General features: G+C 40.1%; 1 protein-coding gene across 3 annotated transcripts in view; it reads right to left on the bottom strand.

Moving 5' to 3' along the window:
* Window positions 1-21,067, bottom strand: part of Rsf1 (remodeling and spacing factor 1) — a 122,731-nt gene that overhangs the window by 49,611 nt on the left and 52,053 nt on the right. For 2 of the 3 annotated variants that reach the window (XM_063262799.1, NM_001427468.1), the window contains exons 3-4: window positions 10,005-10,097; window positions 6,853-7,058 (exon numbers count right to left, since the gene is read on the bottom strand). In XM_063262799.1, coding sequence (XP_063118869.1) covers window positions 6,853-7,058; window positions 10,005-10,097 — 299 coding nt within the window. Of the gene's footprint in view, window positions 1-6,852; window positions 7,059-10,004; window positions 10,098-14,837; window positions 14,969-21,067 lie in introns of all 3 variants that reach the window. The other variant, XM_063262798.1, reaches the window with a different exon arrangement.

Genomic DNA, 21,067 nt, shown 5'->3' with positions numbered 1-21,067 from the left:
ATGGTGGGTAAGAGGGGGCAGTCAGGAAGTAGAGAATGGGCAGGGAGTTGGGGGAACGGGCTACCAAACCTCAGAGACCATTCCCACTGACTCACTTCCTCAGGCTAGATTCTCCATCTCTTAAAAGGCTCCATAACTTTCCAAAAGTAGTATTACTCACAGGGGGCCAAGCTCAAAACATGAGCTAGGGGACAGGTGGAAGACACAGACCTATTTCCAAACACTAACATGTATAAACTCCCCGACCAAGAAGAAATATGATGCTTTTGTTCTCGAGACGGGGCCTCACTATGTAACTCAAGCTGGCCCAGAACTCACTAAGTAGTCCAAGCTGGCCTAACATTAAGATCCTCAAATAACCAGCTCCTGGTTTTGTTGATTCTTTGTATAGTTCTCTTTGTTTCTACTTGGTTGATTTCAGCCCTGCGTTTGATTATTTCCTGCCTTCTATTTCTCTTGGGTACATTTGCTTCTCTTTGTTGTACAGCTTTCAGATGAGCTGTTAGACTGCTAGTGTATGCTCTCTCCAGCTTCTCTATGGAGGTCCTCAGAGCAATGAGTTTTCCTCTTAACACTGCTTTCACTGTGTCTCATAAGTTTGGATATGTTGTGCCTTTATTTTCATTTAATTCTAAAAAGTCTTTAATTTCTTTATTTCACCCCTGACCAAGTCATCATTGAGTAATAGTTGTTCAGCTTCCGTGTGTGTGTGGGCTTTATGATGTTTCTGAAGACTAGCCTTAGTCCGCGTGGTCCGATAGAATACATGGGATGATTTCAATGTTCTCGTCTCTGTTGAGGTGTGTTTTGTGTGGGATTATATGGTTGACTTCTGAGAAGGTACCATGAGGTGCTGAGAAGGTATATTCTTTTTAGAGTGAAATGCTCTATAGATGTCTGTTAAATCCATTTGGTTCCTAAGTTTATAGCAGCCTTATTTATAATCGCCAAAAGCTGGAAACAACCCAGATGTCCTTCAACAGAATGGATACAGAAAATGTGCTACATTTACACAGTGGAATGCTACATAGCTATTAAAAACAATGACTTCATGAAATTAGCAAACAAAAGGATGGAACTAGAAAATATCATCCTGAGTGAGGTAACCCAGATACAAAAGGACACACATGGTATGCACTCACTGATAAGTGGATATTACCCCAAAAGCTCACAATGCTCATGATACAATCCACAGACCATATGGAGCTTAGGAGGAAGACCAAGGTGTGGATGCTTCAGCCCTGCATTGAGGGGGAAACAGGAAGATCATGGGAGGTGGCGGGCAGGAGGAAGGGAACTGGGGAGAAAAAAAGGGGAGGAAATAAGGGGGAATATCAGGTACTGGAGGGGACTGGAGAGAGGTACAGAGGGTCAGGAAATCAAATAAAAATATGTAGCAGTAGGGGATTAGGAACCGAGGATAGCCACTGGAGGGTCCTAGATACCAGTGAAGTGAGAGGCTCCCAGGAACCAAGGGGGTGACTAGAACAGTGAAGGGGAGACAGAACCTGCAGAGACCACCTCCAGTTGACAGGCATGGTTCCATGTAGGGGTATGGGTCCACTCACTCATCTCAAAGTTTTTAATCCAGAAATGCTCCTGTCCAAAGGAAAGACAGGGGCTGGGGATTTAGCTCAGTGGTAGAGCGCTTACCTAGGAAGCGCAAGGCCCTGGGTTCGGTCCCCAGCTCCGAAAAAAAAAAAAAAAAAAAAATAAGAACCAAAGGAAAGACAGGAACAACAACAACAACAACAACAACAACAACGACGACGGAGCAGAGACTGAAGGAAGGGCTAGCTGGAGACCTCCCAACCTGGGGATCTATCCTGTTTGCAGATATGGTTGCTGTTGCCAAATAGGCACTTGCTTACAGGAATCTGGCTTGGCTCTTCTTTGGGAGGTTCTGGCAGCAACTGACCAATGCAGATGTAAATGCTTGGAGCCAACCCTCAGACTGGGCTCAGGGACCCTCATGGGGGAGCTGGCAGAAGGACTGGAGGAGCAGAGGGGGATTGCAACCCCATATGAAGAACAATGTTGGCTATCCAGACCACCCAGTGCTTCCAGGGACTAGACACCAACCAAGGAGGCTCCAGATACATATGTACAGAGGATGGCCTTGCCTGACATCAATGGGAGGGGAGGCTCTTGGTCCCGTGGAGCTTTGATGCCCCAGCTGGGGGATGCTGGAGTGGTGGGGTGGGAGAGGGTGGGTGAGTGGGAGAGCACCCATTTAGAGGCAAAGGGGAGGGGGTGGAATGGCGGAGGTTGCAGAGAGGAGACTGGGAAGGGGGACATTTGAAATGTAAATAAATAATCAATATTTAAAAAGGAAAAAACAAAAGAAAAAAAGAAGAAGAGACCAGTATCACTGAGGTGAAATATTCTGGGAAGTGTTTTCTGAGAGCATAAAGAAGCTGTGTTCCAGAGACAGACAAAGTTGTACCTGATGCTGCAGCTGTATTTGGTATTATGAAAGACACTCCGGTGGTACTGGGTTTGAAGGCATGAAGGGGTCATGAAAAGCAGTTTGAAGTTTGGCATTGTGAGAGGCCATGGAAGGCCATTGGTGTAGGTGTAGACTCAGTTGCAGCTAAAGGCCCAGGACTGAAGGGGTCATGCAAAGAAGCTGATTCTTGACACCATGAAGGGGGCCTTCACTAGGTGAAGTCTAGTTGCAGTAAAAAACAAAACTCCAGCGTGTTGGAGATGCCAGTACCATGGGATAACCACAGAGTGGAGTCAACCAGACCCTGGAGCGCTACAGAGGGCAGAGGTGGAGAAGTGATGCCAGTCCTTTGTTGGACCCAGAAGACCATGTGTCATTCCCAGACATTGGAACAAGAGGCTGTGATGCTGAAATTGACTTGGAGACCTGTAGATGTTCAAGATACCAGAGCCAAGGGATACCTGCTGAGAAAGGCTGCTATCACAGAGTCGAACCACCCAGAGAGAAAGAACTGTGCTGTAGTCAACAAAGCACAAAGGAGCTGGAGATCTGAAGAGCACATTGACATCAGATACTGAGATGCAGAGGCTGGAGTTTCCCTTCCTGGTTTCCCATCCTGCTTTGGGGATTGCAGTTAAATGATTGGATGAATTTCAGAAGAGACTTTGAACTTTGGACTTTTAACACTGTTGACACTGCAATGGACTATGGGGACTTGGAAGTTGGACTAAATGCATTTTTATTACACTATTGCTAGGTATGACCCCTATAAACTCATGAATTAGAACAAGCCTATGGGGACCAGGGAATCAAATGTGGTGGTTTGAATATGCTTGGTCCATGGAGTGCCACTATTGGGAAGTATGGCTCTGTTGCAGGAAGTGTGTCACTGTGGGGGTAGACAGAGACTCTCCCCCTAACCACCTTAGATAAAGATGTAGAACTCTCAGCTCCTCCTGCATCATGCCTGCTTTTTTGCTGCCTTGTTCCCACCTTAATGATAATGGGCTAAACATCTAACCTGTAAGCCAGCGCCAATTAAATGTTGTCTTTATAAGAGTTACGCTGGTCATGGTGCCTGTTCACAGCAGTAAAACTCTAGACACATGTAAATAGGATTATATCATGTACATTGTTCTATGTTCCCTCTTACATTGTTATAGACAACTTTCCACATAAATACAGAGACCTACATAAGTATATCCTTTACATGAATGCCCTGAAGTCCTACAACCTATTAATGAAGACACTCTTTGTTTATACTGTAAAGTTTTAAAGTAGGGGCTGGTGAGATGGCTCAGGAGTAAGAGTATTTGCTGCTCTTCTGGAGAATCCAGAGTCAATTCTCAGCACCTACATGGCAGCTAACAACTGTTCCTAACTCCAGGTCCACAGGCTCCGACACCCATCTTCTTCTGGCCTCCAGAACACTGGGCACAAAGGTGATGCACAGACACACATGAAAGCAAAACACAACATCGAAAATGAATCTAAAAATCTTATTTTAAGTTCCTCCTCCTGCATTATAATAGTCTCATATAAGGTTTTTGGTAACAAATTTTTCAAACTAAGAGAAGATAGGGCATATTTAAACATATTTCACTCAGCTCTAGAGATGGAGCTAAAAAATACTCAGGATAAATCAAGGTTAGTTTTACCCATTAATAGTGAGTTGGGTGCTATCTCTATTGCAGAGAGAGAACTCAGTTGATAAAGCTCTTTGCTTGAAAGCACAATGACCTGTGTTTAGTTGCCCCAGAATCCCAGAGCCCTACAGAGATGGCTCAGCAGCTAAGGGCCCGTTAGAGGACCCACAGGATGGCTCACAAACATCTGTAAATCTATATTGCTAAGTTACAAGTTTATGGAACTTTGATTTTACCGGGCTAAAGAGGACAGTGTGTGAAAGAAATGGCTGAGAGGCAGTGGAGTGTGCGATCTGGTTCTGTTGCCCGAGTAGAGTGAGAATGAGCAGGGCCCACAGAATGAGATATGTATGTGAGCCAGGAGTGGTAACTACCAACTAGGGGACCGTGCAGAGAGGGCTGCTAAAAGGGAGACAGCAAGAGAGGGCAGCTTGCAGACAGTATGGCAAAAAAGCAGCTGGAGGGAGCAGATCTGGCTCGCATGAACTGATAGAAAGTGTTCCTCTTTAATTTTTACCACAACTTGTGTGGGCACAAATAGAGCATGGGTACATGCATTTGAAGACAAAGGTTGACAGCTTGCATCATCCTTGGTTTCCACTGTTTATATTAAGGTAGAGTCAATTAAACCCAAAGCTCATTGAACAGGTCTACTGCAGCTAGCCTGAATGCTCTGGGGATTCCAAGCCTCCAAGCTCCGATGATGTCCTTACTTGACACCATGCAGTCATGTCCAGCCCAAGAGAAACTGTAAAACTAATGGCAATACAGTTGTCAGTAACTGATAAATACACAAAACTATTACTTAATGGTGGATTTTCAGTATTAGAAAATTACTGTACTTAGTAAAAGTAGATAATTTTGGTATATATGCATCTGCTCAAGATGATGCAGAAACATGTTCCAAACAGAGGTTAATCACTAAGAATAAGAATGTCATTAAAAACAACAGCGAAGTATTGCTTTAAAGAATCTGTTTCAAGTAAAGGAAACTCGCCTCTTCATTTTCTCAGTAAAAGTAACATTCTCTCGTTAAGAAAGAAGAAAAACAAGGGAATAACACTCGAAATGTATATAAGAAATACTCAAGTTAATAAAAAAAAAAAGAAGAAAAACAAGCAAGCAAACAAAACTCCTACGTGTAGCCTAGACAGCAAAAAGCCAAAGTTCTACTGTACTATTTGCTTTTTCTCATCACCAGAGTTTCTAGGAAGATTAATCCCAGTTTTAAAACTTACGTTACAGAAGTCAGGTTTAATAAGCAAACACCTTGACAGCATCCAGCAGCCAGAAAACAACCACTTCTGTGTAATATCAAAGTAAATGACCTTGTTTCTTTGGAACTCGGCTCTGCAACATGATGTATATCTCAGCCTTCTGAATCCCATCACAGACCTTCCCCAAATTAATTCTTCCTATGTTCAAAAATAGACATCTCCTTAAATTATTCTATAAAAACTCTATTCCTATTCAATTATTGTCTCCCCCCCCCCATAAGGAGTTTATTGTACTAAACATTTTTCTTTTCATGCTTGGGATCAGGGTTTAACTATATTCACTGTATGACCTCATGAGGACCAAGTGAGATTATACTTCACATTATTTTGTGTACCAATGTTAAGTATACACATCATGAGATATATGTGTGTATTGTTGGTGGTGGTCAAACTTCAGGCTTCACACATACTATTCAAGTACCCTTCTCTAAACTATATCCCCACCCCCAACCCAGTAATACCAGTTTTAGGGAGAATGTGCTGGGTATCAAATCTATGGCCTCCACTTGTAAGGCAAGCACTCTACTACCTAAGTATATCCCTAGACCACATAATTTCTTGTTTGTCTTGAGATAGAGACTGTCTACAAAGCTTGGATGTCCTTGCACTCTCACTACTCAATCAGGCTGGCTTCAAACTCACAATCTGCTAATCAAGCCTATCTGCTGGGATTGAAACTGTGTGTGTAGCCCAAGTGGTATCTTCTTGAGGAAGCCAAAATACACTTTTCATATTTTACATTAATAGAATGAAAGTCCAGTGGACAAGACAGCGCCAACATTTATCAGTAGCAGTTCCAGCGAGTCGTTCAGTTACAAGCTAGCTGAGATACCATGTCACGAGCATCTCATAATAAGCACGAATACTTGCAGTAAGAATCTTTAGAAAGCTAATATTTCCTCATTTTATCATGCCACTAATAGTTCCAACATATTTACTATTAGTGAGATATTTATAAATAATGAAATTACAAATAGAAGACTAAAAACAAAAATTTTCTGCAAAGTTCCAATATCATCGATCTACTTTTAAACAGAAAAACAAAATAATGTTAAGGTATATAACTATCAGTACAAATGAGAAATAAAAAAGAAAAAATTTAAGGAGTGTAACACGAAAGCACAATGTTCTCCAGAACTCCAAGAAAAACTGGTACAGATGAACTGGTCAAATCGAAATAGTTAGGAAAAAAGAAAACCAAACAATGCTATGACATATATATATATATATGAATATTTTCTTCCACACATGTAACTTATGCATTAATATTCAGATCACAACATTTCAAGCACAAAGTATAAGTCTCGATATGGATGAAGATGCAATCTAAATTTATTTCACAACTATTGAGTGCCTACTATGGACACTGGGCAGAGTACTAGATTAGCCTTAGAAAACTTGGCAATTCCCAGTGAGAAAAAGAGCATTCTAGCCTCACAGATCGAAGAGAACAGTTCATGAAAGATGCCGATAGAGGTACCTGACAATGCATTTCCACGAAGAGCCATCTTGATCATCTTGCTCTTCTATGTACATTCTCACATTGTGGTCTTGATCCAACTGGTACCAATACATGAGGCCATCTTTGTCTCTCCCAATCGGCTGGAGACGCATAGTATCAGCATCCTCCTCATTAATTATATTCTTGAATTTAAGATTGTCATCAAACTGACACTCACAGAGATACTGAAAAAAAGTTATATTGTGGCTTAAAATACTGTGAACACATTTCTCAAATAAATATGACCCAATATGACTGCAGAGCCAAGAGGTCGAACAGTTCAATCTATTTTGTACTATTTTGTCATTTCATTATGTAGAATCTGTTTTAATACATATATTTAATATAGTTTCACTTACACACAATTCAAACTATATTACTAAACAGTTTATGTGCACTAAACACTCCCCAATTATACATCATTGTATAATACTGTTATTTTCACTTATATTTTAAAACTATTAATATAACTGGCAAATAAAAAAATCACATACATTTATGATCCAATATATAAACAATGTAAAATGTTTAATTCAAGCATACTTTGTGATGAGAACATCTACTAACAATTTTCAACTATGTAATTACAATGACCTTACATTTTATCACCCAACTACTTGAAATTCTGTAAGTTTACCCAAAATCTATCCAATCTGATTGTCACCACACTGACCAGGGCTAAATACCATTGTATTCCTGACTGTTTAAAGTTCTACATTAAAGTGAGAACATGGTGTAATTTCTTTCTGTGCCTGACTTACTTTGCACAATGTCTTCCTAATTTAGAAATGTCTTAAATTACATTTTTACTTATTTTCTCTATGCGTCTGTGGGCACACATGTGTCACAGCTTGCATGTGCAGGCCAGAGGACAACTTGTAGGAATAGGTTCTCTTCTTCTACCATTTATGAGTCCCAGAATTGAACTCAGTGTGGTAGCTGTTTTTACCCACTGGCCTTATCACCAGCACTTTTTCTTAAAGACTGCAAATGCAGGGGTTGGAGATTTAGCTCAGTGGTAGAGCGCTTGCCTAGCAAGCGCAAGGCCCTGAGTTCGGTCCCCAGCTCGGAAAAAAAAGAAAAAAAAAAAAAAAGACTGCAAATGCATCTCTTATTCACTAAGATCTGCCAATACTGTGATTACTGCTGTAGTGCACATGGGAGGCCAAATATGGATATGAGAGCCATACTTTGTTTTTGCTGGTTTACTTATTGGGTTTAATGCTGATTTCATTTCCGGAGGATGTACAGCGAACAGTAGGAGTGCTGAATCATTTTGACCATTCCACTTAAACATCTCTGGCAAACTGTCACACATTTTGTTTCTAAGCAGTATTTTAAAGAAGCCTAATTTTTCCCTTTTCTGAAGGCGGCTGTAGGAGGAGCACTTGAGCCTAAGAGTTTAAGACAAATCTTTACAAAACAGTAAAGTCCAGGTTCAACCAAAGAAAAAAAGAAAGACAAATGTAGACACACTACAAATAAATGCTAAGTGAACAGGGTACCTCAGAAAGACTGCTGTATGCATCTTGTAGACTCTCCGTGTGAGCTAAAAGAGCAATTGATATCTAACAATAAAGTAACTGCTACTCTAGCCATTTCTTATATCATATATATACTGTACATTATTAATTGCTTAGCTAAGCAGTAGTAGCACATGTCTTTAATTCCTTAGGCAGAAGCAGGTGAACCTCTGAGTTCAAGGCCAGCCTGGTCTACAGAGTAAGTTCCAGGACAGCAAGGGCTACTTAGAAAAATCCAGTCTCAAAAACAACAAACAAAAAACAAGCAAGCAAACAAACAAAAGAATCACCACAAACCCTCTGAGGTCTTCTAAGGATGTCACTAAAGAAGTACTGTGAAATCTCAAGGCAATGAAGACCTCGTTCCTTTTTTCACTATTAGCTTCTTCTGTTGCACTGACTACAATTAAGGAACATAAGAAAACTCAAACTTGAAAGTAACCCTATGCTGAGACTGAGATGACCCATTTTAACCAAAGGCGTTTGCTTATGTGAAGGCTTTATTAGCACAATGGCATACCTTTACTTATCTGGGAAACAATGGGGACGTCAAATGTATCTAAGGCCATTATCAGCAGTCTGTAAGATACAGTGGTTGATGAAAGTGGCAGCAGAAACAATGGAAAAAACTGCCAAAGCAACTGCTTCCCTATCCTGTTACTGTATCTCTAAGCAGAAATAACTGACAAGACTGTAAAGATCCTTAAAAATACGTGCGTGCCGTGCACATGTACTTTTGTGTGTGTGTGTGTTCTGCTCCTACGCACGAAAGCCAGTGATTAATGTAAGGCGTGTCTTCGTAGACCATTCCTGATTCTTATTCAGACAGGTCCCTCACTGACCCCAGAGCACAGGGCTTTGCCTGGCATACCTATCCAGCTTGCCTGCCTAGGGCTGGGTTCATGGGCAGGCTCACACCACCTGGCTTTGTAAATGGATTCTGGAGATCTGATACCTGTTCCTCATAACTGAAAGGCAAGGACTGTATCTGCAAAGCTATCTCCTCAGCCCTTTTAATCACTGAAAAACAAGAAAAAAAAAATGAAAGAACCTATTGTTTCCTAATCATAAAATGTCTACCCTTCCCCCACTGCTTTTTGTTCAGATATAAGAAACAGCCCAGGCTGGCCTCAAATTTAGGACCTTCCTGAGTCAGCCTCCAAGTACTGAGAATGCAGGTATGTATATCCATCCCCAATTCTCTTTTACTTTGAAAAGTTTGTATCGCCTGTATTTACTTATTTAGCAGGGCACTTATGGCTCACATATGGAAGACAGAGGAGAACTCTGCAGACTCATTTCTCTTTCTACCAGTAAGGTCTCAGGAACCCAAACTCAGGCTGTTAGACTTGATGGCAAATACTTCTACCCACTGGACTATCTTGCTGTCCCATAGTTTACTTACATTGTAATTTAGGCATCAAAGTAACTTTTTTTTTTTTTTTTGGTTCTTTTTTTCGGAGCTGGGGACCGAACCCAGGGCCTTGTGCTTCCTAGGCAAGCACTCTACCACTGAGCTAAATCCCCAACCCCTCAAAGTAACTTTTGAACTAAAATTACTATAACAAATACATGCATTACCTTTTTTTTTTTTTTTACATGCATTACCTTTAAGAGTGCTAGTTTGCATTCAACACTCATTTCAAGATAGCCTTTCTTCTCCATCTCCCATGCCCAGGTACTGTTAAACTCTTGGCATATCTGTAAGAGAAAATTAATAGCTCAATACATGAAAACAATTTTCATTGGTGTTTACTGTACTTTGGATTTGGAATGGCACCCAAAGGCTCAGGTGTTAGAAGCTTACTAGTTTAGTAGGTGGGGCTAGCTGTAGAAGTAGGTCACTGAAGGTCAATTACTGTTCCGGTTTATTGTGCCCACTTCTGCTTCTGGGAGCACATGGGAAGAAGAGCACAGCTTTACCACAGACTCCCCAAAAATGAGCTTTGCCTTACCACAGGCCCAGAGACAGAGAGCTGAGATTGTGCACCCAAACCTCTGAAACCATGAGCCAAAATAAACGTTCCCTGTTTAGGATGGTTTTCTTAGCCATTTTGTCATCACAAAAAAGTTGAATAGAGATAAACATTGGTTGTTCTTCTATGATTATGTTGTGTTCTTAATACATATATAGAGAAAAGAATTCAGAATGACAGGCCAATCCAATTCCAATTTACATTGCATACTACTTAGACCCATCAGAAATATTTACTAATGCCTATAACAACTTATGAAAGAATCTCTGAGGAGGAGAAATGGTTAAGAACACTTGCTACTCTTGGAGAGGACCCCAGTTCAGTTCCCAGCACTCACACGATGGCTCGCAAACATCCATGATTCCAGTCCAGAAAGATCTGGTGCCCTCTTCTGACCTTGGAGGGCATCAGGTCCATGTGTGGTGCACAAACATATATACAGGAAAAACACATAAAATAAACATACATATATAAAAAGTAAAATAAATAAATCTAAAAAACATTAGCAATGACGTGGAAAAAGAATCTCTCTTGCTTCAACTTTGTATGTTTTATGGATATAATTTTTTTCATGTGAGAATAATTATTTGATAATCTTTCGAAAGGAAGGCATGGGTGACAGCTTATTCACTTTTATCACTAGACAGAAGTTCAAAACCATCAAATTCTACAGACATATTCAATAGAAGGTCTCTTCAAATCGGCTTTCTCTTTATTCTCAGTACAGTAAGAACTCCAGTGCCTTCTTTTTACAACTTCAGTAACAGGCTTTTACTTGAATGTTTCAGGATTCTTTTCCTACATAAGCACTTTAGCCAAATCAGAGCCACTGTAATGGACTGAAGAGAAAAAATGTGGAAATGCTCCACAAATTAGTACAAATTAGGTGTGGGACCATGTCTGCCATCCACCTGCACGGAGGTGCAGTGAGAGGGACCACGAGGTTCAGACATGCTTGTGTCACATAACTACACAAAGAGTGGAGTCAGTTCTGTCCAACAGACCTTCACCGAAAAACTCTTCCTTAGATTCTTCATAAGAATCTAGGAAAGATTCATGTGCTAAGTTCCAGAGATATGACTTCTCTGACCAAATGGTTGTGTTTGTTTTCAGCAATAACCAGGTAATGATGACGATGAAGATGATGACACTCTTGGATGCTGTGCATTTGCCAATGTCATGGAGTTTTTATTGTTATTGTAACAAGTAGCAAAATGAGGGCCAAAGCAGTAGAAGCAAACAAGATAAGAAACTGTCCTGGAGCCAGGGTATTGGTTAAAACAGAGATTTGAAAGAAATACACAAGTAGACAACAGAGAAAGCTTTGGCAACCCTCTTTATCCAGGAACAGGAGTAGGATGGACTTCCTGGAAGGGGTACACTTTCCCAGCTGTCCCTAGTGCTATCTTTTACTAGTAAAAAATAATAAATAAATGGTCAATATAAGGCAAGCAATATGACCAAGAACTATACAGAAAATGGTAAAAGTCTCACAGAAAGGATAAATTCCCCATTTCCTAGAATTCCACCAAATTCCCTCTAATTGACAGCACATTTTTGTATATGTATGTATGTGTATTCATGTAACAAAGCAAATAAAAACCTAAGGGTACCATTTAATGAAGAGTGTAGATGACACAGGGTACACATGAAATGACTGTGTATTACAAGCTAAAGTGGCAGGATCTGGACAGGTAATCACAGCAGCAAACGACACTAATGCTGAGGAGTCTACAGCAGTCCTAGTCTGTTAGGTAGTACAGCTACACAGCAGTCAGCTTCCAAATGACAACGAGTTACCTCAGTACTTAGCAACTCCAAGAATTTACATAGGGAAAATAAAACATTAAAAAAAGATATTATTTCCAATAGCTAAAAGGAGGAAGCAACCCAAATGTCAACAGAAAAACAGGGAAACAAAATACAAATCCACATAGTGAAATTGCATATAGCCTTAACAAGGAATGAAGCACAGACGGTGATAGGGCTCAGCTGCTTAGATTATAGTTCACAGGGGTCACTTAAGACCACCAGAAAACCAGTATGTACATTATGATTATTAACAGCAGCAAAATTAGTTATGAAGTAGCAACGAAAATAACTTTACGGTTGGGGTCACCACAACATGAGGAAGTGTATTGAAGGGTTGGATACTAGGAAGTTTGAGAACCACTGCCTTAGACCTACCACCAGTCTCCACTCCACAAAGAAAGGGAAAATAACAAGCGAGCAAAGCAATAACAACAAAATATATGGCTGCCTGGATGAATCAAAAACATGCTAATACAAGAAACCACACAAAGGGATATACTACAAGATCCTATTGATCTGAGAATGTCTAAAATACTGAAATTTAAATTCAGAGACAGAAGACAGATAACAGATGTGATGAATAGTGCTGCTGTTGGTGTCACAGAATCTACAATCATCAGGACACGCCTGCCGTGGATTATCTTGGTTATAAAACTTGAAGTGGGAAGACCAGCCTACTATAGATGAACCAACTTTCCAGCTGGGATCCTAGACCAGAGGAACAGAGAAAGAACTGAGAGTCAGAATGCAATCACTGGATGCCATATAAACAGCTGACTCAAGCTCCTGCTGCCTGGACTTTACCATCATGATAAACTACCTCAAACTGAGATCCACAACAAGCCTCTTCTCCTTTAAGCTGCTTGTCAGTATTTTATCACAGCAACAGAAAAGCAACTGAGACAGCAGGAGGAGATGGGGTAAAGAAGCAGGAAGTATGACCTAATGGGCATGGCTTTCCCTTTCGACTGATGAAAATGTTCTGAAATTAAGATAGGTTATAAACTCCTTGCAACTATACAAAAACAAGTACAAGAACAAACAAAACAAGACAAAAACACTGAATTGTTTATTTTAAAAGTATTAATTTTGTTATTTTGAGATAGGGCTCATGTAGCACACACTCCTCAAATGTATTCTGTAGCTAAGGCTATCCTTGTGTCTCTGCCTCTCAAGTGCTTGGAGCACAGCTGTGTGCCACTGCACCTGGGAAAGCATCAACTTTATGAAAGGTAGAGAAACATCTCAAATCTTAGAGTGGACTGTGTTGCTATCCACAGCAAGGAAATGGGCAAAGAGGGGTAAACAAGGAATATAACTCACATTACTCTCTCTAATCTCTCTAATAATTAAAAATGTATTTCAGGGGGCTGGAGAAATGGCTCAGGGGTTAAGAGCTCCGACTGCTCTTCCAGAGGTCCTGAGTTCAATTCCCAGCAACCACAAGGTGGCTCACAACCATCTGTAATGAGATCTGGTGTGTCTGAAGACGGCTACAGTGTACTCCTATACATTAAATAAATAAATAAATAAATCTTTTAAAAAATGTATTTCAAATGCTACCAATAGAAGTCAGCTGCCACCAATAGAGATGTGGATATGAAATACACTGAAAATTATAAATCTAGTTCTATATTTGCATATATTTTTAAAGTATGCTTCGCCAGAACTGAGCTATGACTACCTCTGCCTGTTTTAGAAACATCAGTTGTTCAGGAGAACTGAAGCAAATATCAGAGTGCAAATAGTGACAAGGTCTCACTTAGTACGGGAGGGCAAAGATGAACAGAGGTGATCTCTGGGCACTGTAACATATTTCAGCTGACAAAGTGCGTACTTAGTACACATGAAGCCCTGGGTTTAACCTCCAGCACTGCATAAACCAGAGGTGGTGGTGCACACTTGTAATCCTAGCACTGGCAGCTGAAGGTCTGAGAGTCCAACATCACCGTACTGGGCCAGTCTGAGGACAACCTGGGATACAGGAGACCCTATCTTAAGCCAAGGCAACCAACCATGACCAAAAGGAAGGTTCTGCACCAAGAAATCAAACTGATTGACCAATCAATTGATAGAAAAATCTACAAATACAAGACTACAGGACAGAAATACCAATACAACCAATGGAGGAAGAGAGACCTAACAAAGGGTTTCTTCAAGTAGTGGCATTTATGAATCAGTGGCACTGGGATCAAAAGGATAGGCCAAACTGTATAAAAATTGCTTTTTCTTATGTGTGAGAGTACGTGTGTGCACACACGTGTATACACATAAGTCACACGTGTTGAGAAAAAGAAAGACAAGACAAAGAGAACTCCAAGTCATTTGATGTCGTGACCTATGTGGACACTCATACAATAATGGCAAGCACACACACATACCACATACACACAAATACCACACACCACACACCACACACACACACCACACACCACACACACACACCACACACACACACACAGAGGACTTTTTTTTTTAACTGATCCTTTGTAGCCTTTTTTTATCCCCATTTCACTAAATTCTGCCCTGATTTAATCACCTTTTTCTGTCTACTGATTGAGGGTTTAACTTACATGAAAGTTTAAAATCACATAGCTTGAGTTTCAAATCTTGCCTCTCCCTACCAGCAGGGTGATTTTGTTGAGTCAATCACCTGTTCGACTTGGACTTGCAGGTTCTTCTTCTGTAAATGGAGGTTTGGGGCAAATAAAAGACAAGGGATGTGCCAATCACATACTCGCTGTGTCATGCCTCCATTATATATATGCAAACCTGAAAAGAATTCTAGAAAGCCATAAGAAGAATCAATTAGAACACAAGAAGGAGTTAAAAGAGCTAGTAAAAAAATAGTATGCTAGTCATCTTCAAAATGTAGGTAAGTATTGTTTACCAACACTAGCTTCAGTCATGTGTATGGAACAGGTGTAAGAGGTAAATACCATTGTTAGTGACAGATGCATTTTAATTTCCCATTTTTATTTTCTAAGGGTTAAGCATGTATTTTGCTAAACCACTGCTAATGTTATTATCTATTATGGGAGTAAATTCTGAATCTTCATAGCCTATATTAATATGACAACAGACTTCATTATGTTTTTATACATTTATATAATGTATATTTTAATAATTTTTCACCTTTGTTTTTTCTGTTTTATTTTATGCATATGAGTGTTTTCCTGCAAGAATATATGTGTGCCATATCTACAAAGTCATATCCTCTGGATTAGAGCTCCAGTCAGTCATGAGCAAGTATGTGATGCTAGGTACCAATCGTTGGTCCTCCAACAGAGCAGCAAGTGGTATGAATGGCTCAGCTACCTCTCCAGCCCCCAAACTCAATTTATGCTCACTGCTTTACTGTAGATTAGGCAGGTTATGGTGATCAATTCATCTCTTCCTCTTCTGCCTTCTTGCCCCTCCCATTCTGCCAATCCTGCTCTTTCCAACCAGTCTTACCTCTGAGAGTAATTATGTCTTTATATGTGATATTATCTGTGCTTGTGTGTGTGCACAAGTGTGCACATGCACCTATGAAATGTGTGTGCAGCACAGCATGCATTTTAAGGTCAAAGGACAACTTTCAGGAGTCAGTTCTCTCCTTCAAGCAGGTCACTGGACTTGATGATAAGCTCCTGTACCCTCTGTGTCTCTCACCAGTACCAACAGTGAATAGTCTGAAGCTAAGATTCTTGCTTAAATCTAGAGAAACCTATTGTATTAATTTTATCTACAGTGAATACTTATATACAGATATTAAGTATTTTATGTATAATAAATGTTTAAAATAAAATTTACCATTTTAACTGCATAATTCACAGTTATTATTAATTTTATTTAGGATTTTGAGTAGCCATTACTACTTTTCACTTTCTAAAACATTTCTTGGGCCAGGAAAATGGCTCAGTTAGAGAGTATCTGCTCTGAAAGCATTAAGCTGTGTGTTCAGATACCCAGTGCCCATGTAAAAGGCAGGTGTGCCTCTAACCCCAGTGCTGGCAAAGCATAATGGCAGGCATCTGGAAAGCCTGCTTCAGAATAAATCAGGTGGAAGCACGACTGAGGAACACACCCAACACCAACCTTTATCCTCCACATGCACATATACACATGCATGCCCACAAGCACACGCCATTTCATAATTCAAGTAAATTCTTGAACCATTAAATTCTCCTCTCATGTTATAGGACCTGGGGTAAGCTTGTCATCTAATAGACACAGGGTCTCATGAAATCAAGACTGACGTCAAAATCACTATGTAACTTAACCAAGGATAACTTGAACTTCTGATCCCCCTGCCTCTGCTTCCCAAGTACTACATGAGTGTCACCACATCTGGTTTATTCAGTGTTCCAGACCAGAGCTTCATATACTACGCACCATCCCACTGGCTAGGCTACATCCTAAACACCTAGAAATGCATGTGTTAAGCAGAGATCTATTTCTCAATGGTGTCTTTTCTTTGTTTTAAGAATGCATCCCAACCCTTAATGTTTTAAAGATTTCTTTTATGAAATGACTGCTGTTTACATGTATGTGAATCATGTGTATGCCTAGGGCCTGTGGAAGAAGATGTCAGATTCCCAGAAACTGAATTGAATGGTTGTGAGGCACCAGATACTTCACATCAAATCTAGGTCCTCTGTAAGAGCAACAAGAAGTGCTCTTAACCGTTGAGTCATCCCTCCGGTCCCCCAGTTGAGAGTCCCCCAGTTTGTTTTATATTCCTCCACTTCCCACATGCATGTTTATATGCATGTTTCCATGTATGTGAGTACACAAGTGGATGGGTGCACATACATACATGCTGAGTGCATGTTAAAGCCTGCCTGAGGTTGTTGCTGGGAATCATCCTGAACTGTTCTTGTTTTTCACTAAGCTTTTGAGGAGTCTCTCAATCAAATCCAGAGCCTGCTGATATGGCTAGTATGATTAGCCTGCTTGATCTGGGAATTCTGTCTCCACCCACCAAGGCCAGAATTACAGGCAGGTTGCCACAACCACCTAGTATTTCTGTGGATTCTGGGGTTCCAAATTAAGGTCTTCAAACTTGCTGGGTAGTGCTTAACCACTGAGCCATCTCCTCAGTACTTAGGAGTCGTTTTTCTTTGGGGGCGGGGAAGGGAGGATTTCTTCATTTTTATTTTATGTGGTGTCTTGCCAAATAAAATATGATATAGATGTCTGTGTGAGGGTGTCAGATCCTCTGAACTAGAGTTACAGACAGCTGTGAGCTGCCATGTGGGTGCTAGGAATTGAATCTGGCTCCCCTACAAGAGTAGCCAGTGCTCCTAACCCTAAGCCATCATCTTTCCAGCCCAGGCTTTTAATATATTCTGGATAATGAACTTTCCAGGGCTGTACTTACATAACCTGCAGCATGAACTACCTCATCCTACGGCTTTTCTCTCTCTCTTTATAACATCCTCTGATGTACAAAAGATGTTAATCTGATAAAGACGAGCTAGTCCTCTTCCTGGTGTTGCCTATACCTTCAGTGTCCAATCTGGGACTGTATAGTTTAAATGTAAGATCACAAAGATTTCCCCTAAGAGTTTTACAGATTTAGGTCTTACATTACTGAATCATTCTGAGTTAATCTGTATATGTTGTATGAGGTAAGATACATGTTCGATTTTGCAAACTGCATTTTTAAAAAAATTTTAACATTATAGAAAACAGTTAAAATATGTAAAAATGTTACAGTGAATGCATGACAAATTCTCTCTACATATTGTATTCTTATGTCATTCTCATTCAGTCAGGAATCAAGAAGAGTATATGTTACTGACATGCTAGGACTTTCCGATGCACTTCTAAAGGCTTTTCTCTATAGGGAAGTAAGGATCTTCTTCCAAATCCTGATAGTTTGTGTGTGGTGCCTCTGTGACTATAAAGGAGCAGGACTTTTGAGTGTTATTGAGAGGTCATAGTCAAGTGGTCATAACAAGCTGCTGCAAACTGTAAATAACCAAATGGGAGGCACAGGATACCGAAGTCACCTACAGGAACACTCTTGTTACAGCAAATTTCCCAGCCATAACATGACTCGCCATGGGAGAGCATATTATATACGTTATTATAAAAGAACCATTGAGCCATCTCAATGTCACATAGGAGTTCTGCAGAGATCTAAGGAAAGTACAATTAGCATTACTATATCCACAAGCATAAATAATGTAGGTCAAATTCAAGTACATTTGTGAAGAAATGAATACTGCAGAAGAGAAAAAAAGTCATCTAAAATTATGCTGCTGTTCCTTTGGTAAGCTAGTGTTACACACACTTTGTTGGGCTCCAGCAATTTGATAATAGTATGCTAAGGGCATTCATACAGTTTCATTTAATAATGACTAAATTTCATTTAGTGGGTAATTATCTTATACATTTTTGGAATTAAGAGACTTAGCTGCTTCTCATTACAAATCCAGAGCTCTCTGTGGTATTAATATGTGTAATACTAAAATATTCCCTAAAAGTCCATGTATGTGAACACTTGGTTCCCACCTGGTGGTACTGTATAAAATAATGAAACTTTTGGGACATTTTCTGTTTCTTGGTCCAGCTAGAAGACTGGCTGTCCTACTCTCCTGCAAACAAGGATTGGGCCACTTGTACTACCATGCCTTCCTTAAACTATGGGCGAGAAACCCCTCAAAGTGTCAGCCAAAACTTCCTTCAGGTCACTTCTATTGGGTGTGACCTCAGTGATGAGAAAAGTTATCGGGGGCAATCACATGAACAAAGAATGAAGTGTTCAAGGTTCCAGGCATGAGAGGAAGCTGTGCAGCACTCACGGGACTAAGCATGCATGCTGAGTACTGACAAACCTGGCTTCACTCCTTGCTTTGGGCCTTCCACCTGTCCTTCTGAGAACCATGGATGTCACCTGTACATGACCTGGAATGTGGGGCTGAACGAAACGATATTACATGCACAATAGCATAGAACCAAAAGGAAGTTCTCAGCATTGCACTGTGGAAAGCAGAATTCCTGAAAAGAAGCTGTGCCTGGCTATCAACAAGAACTGGAAGGAGCATCCATGTCTGCAGAAACAGACTGACTGACCCCGGTACTTCAGTACTGAGGAGAGACTGGAAATTGGTAGGTTCAGAGGCTAACTACTTCATCTTGGGCTAGTCTTAGCCTTCTCGAACAGCCATTCCTTGCTCCACTCTGTAGCTGAATTAATCCCTCATGATAACAAATAAAAAACTCCTAGGAGCTGTTAGTCTATCAGATCACTGGCTTCTATCAATCAAGAGTTAAGAATGTTATCAGGTAGTACCCTTGGCCCTATAAAATAGCTCACCCTTCTTACTGTACACAGCACTCAGGTGTACCCACCAATGTATTTTAAGTTGCTTTGAATTGTGCCATTCTTTATACAAAACCGTAAAAGCCCTAGGAAACTGCTTCCATGTTGGAACATGAAATTTGGGATAACCTAAATCTGTATTTCTGGGCCGCGGCTACTAACAATGGCTCCAGAACAAGCTATCTATTATTCTCCTTAAAATTTCCTGTATAGAAGTCAGAGAGCTGTGGTTTTTACATTGACAATAGGAATATAAAATGGTCTAACGACTATGAAACTATTCAGTAGTTCTCAAAAGGTTAAACAAAGAAATAACTATATGACCCTTCTCGGTATGATACACATAAATAACAATATATGTTCATATGAAATTGTGTGTTGTACTCATGTTCACAGCAACATTATTCCCTCCAAAGTGAGAGAAGCTCAAAGAAATAAAGAAATTTTATTTCACTGGATAAATACATCTGTAAATATCCAATTTTTAATCAAATACGATTAAATTATTAAATGAGGAAAAATATCCCTTTTGAATTCATAATTGACCCCTTCCAGAGAATAAAAGCTACAGGCCAGAGCTGCAGGTGTAACTCAGTCATTGTGCACCTGCGGAGTGAACAAACCTTGTTGGTTCCCAGCACAGGAGATCGTAGAGTGGGGAACGATAAGTGAGGGAGATGAAAGAAAGGAGTAATGGCATGTTCGGAAATTATTTTGGTCATGTGTTACCATATTTATTTACTTTCAAAGGACTTCTATATGTTATTACAGACTGAGTACCAAAAATTGTCTTTTATCTTCCCTTTCTTTTTGTTGTTGCTTTTTGAGACAAAGTCTCATTAAATAGCCCAGGCTGGCCTAGAACTCAAAATCCTCCTGCCTCAGCATCCCCACTGCTGGGATTACAAGCACACACCACCATATGTAGCTTCTTCCTTTATTTGGAGGGATAAACAATGAGGTTACTTAGTGTTGAGAAGGAGGTTATTCTCTATTCCTGACATACCCCAGAGTACAGAAAGAGGACAGACGACAATTTATGGAAGCTGGTTCTCCTCTTCCACTATGAGGGTCCTACGGGTCAAAGTCAGGATTACCATGCTTGCTGCCAAGCGCCTTTACCCACTGAAGCATCTTACTGCCCAAATTGAGTTATTTTCTACTTAACCTCATTATCTTTCATGTATAAAAGTTCTTAAGTAAAATAATTTACTTATTATTTATTTGTTCATTGTCTAAGAAGCACATCTGTGGCATAACACTTCTTGAAATCAAATGTCTTAAAAATCAACAATTATATTCAATGTGATAAACTTCCCTTTTCTTTAAAAAAAATTTACCTAGCTGAACAGTGGTGGTGTATGCCTTTAATCCCAGCATTTAGGAAGCAGAGTCAGGGGATCTCTGAGTTAGAGGCAACTCTGGCCTACAGAGTGAGTTTCAGGACAGTCAGGACCCTGTCTCAAAAAGAAAACAAAAACAAAAACAAAAAAAACCAACATAATCACTTATCAATCAATCATACAAAAAGACCACCGAACCTAATAAAAATAAGAAATTGCCACCTG

The sequence above is a fragment of the Rattus norvegicus genome, chromosome 1, assembly GCF_036323735.1.
Source record: "Rattus norvegicus strain BN/NHsdMcwi chromosome 1, GRCr8, whole genome shotgun sequence".
NCBI classification, from domain to species: Eukaryota; Metazoa; Chordata; class Mammalia; order Rodentia; family Muridae; genus Rattus; species Rattus norvegicus.
The sequence above is the reverse complement of the archived record's forward strand: the minus strand, read 5'-3'. Positions and strand labels throughout refer to the sequence as shown.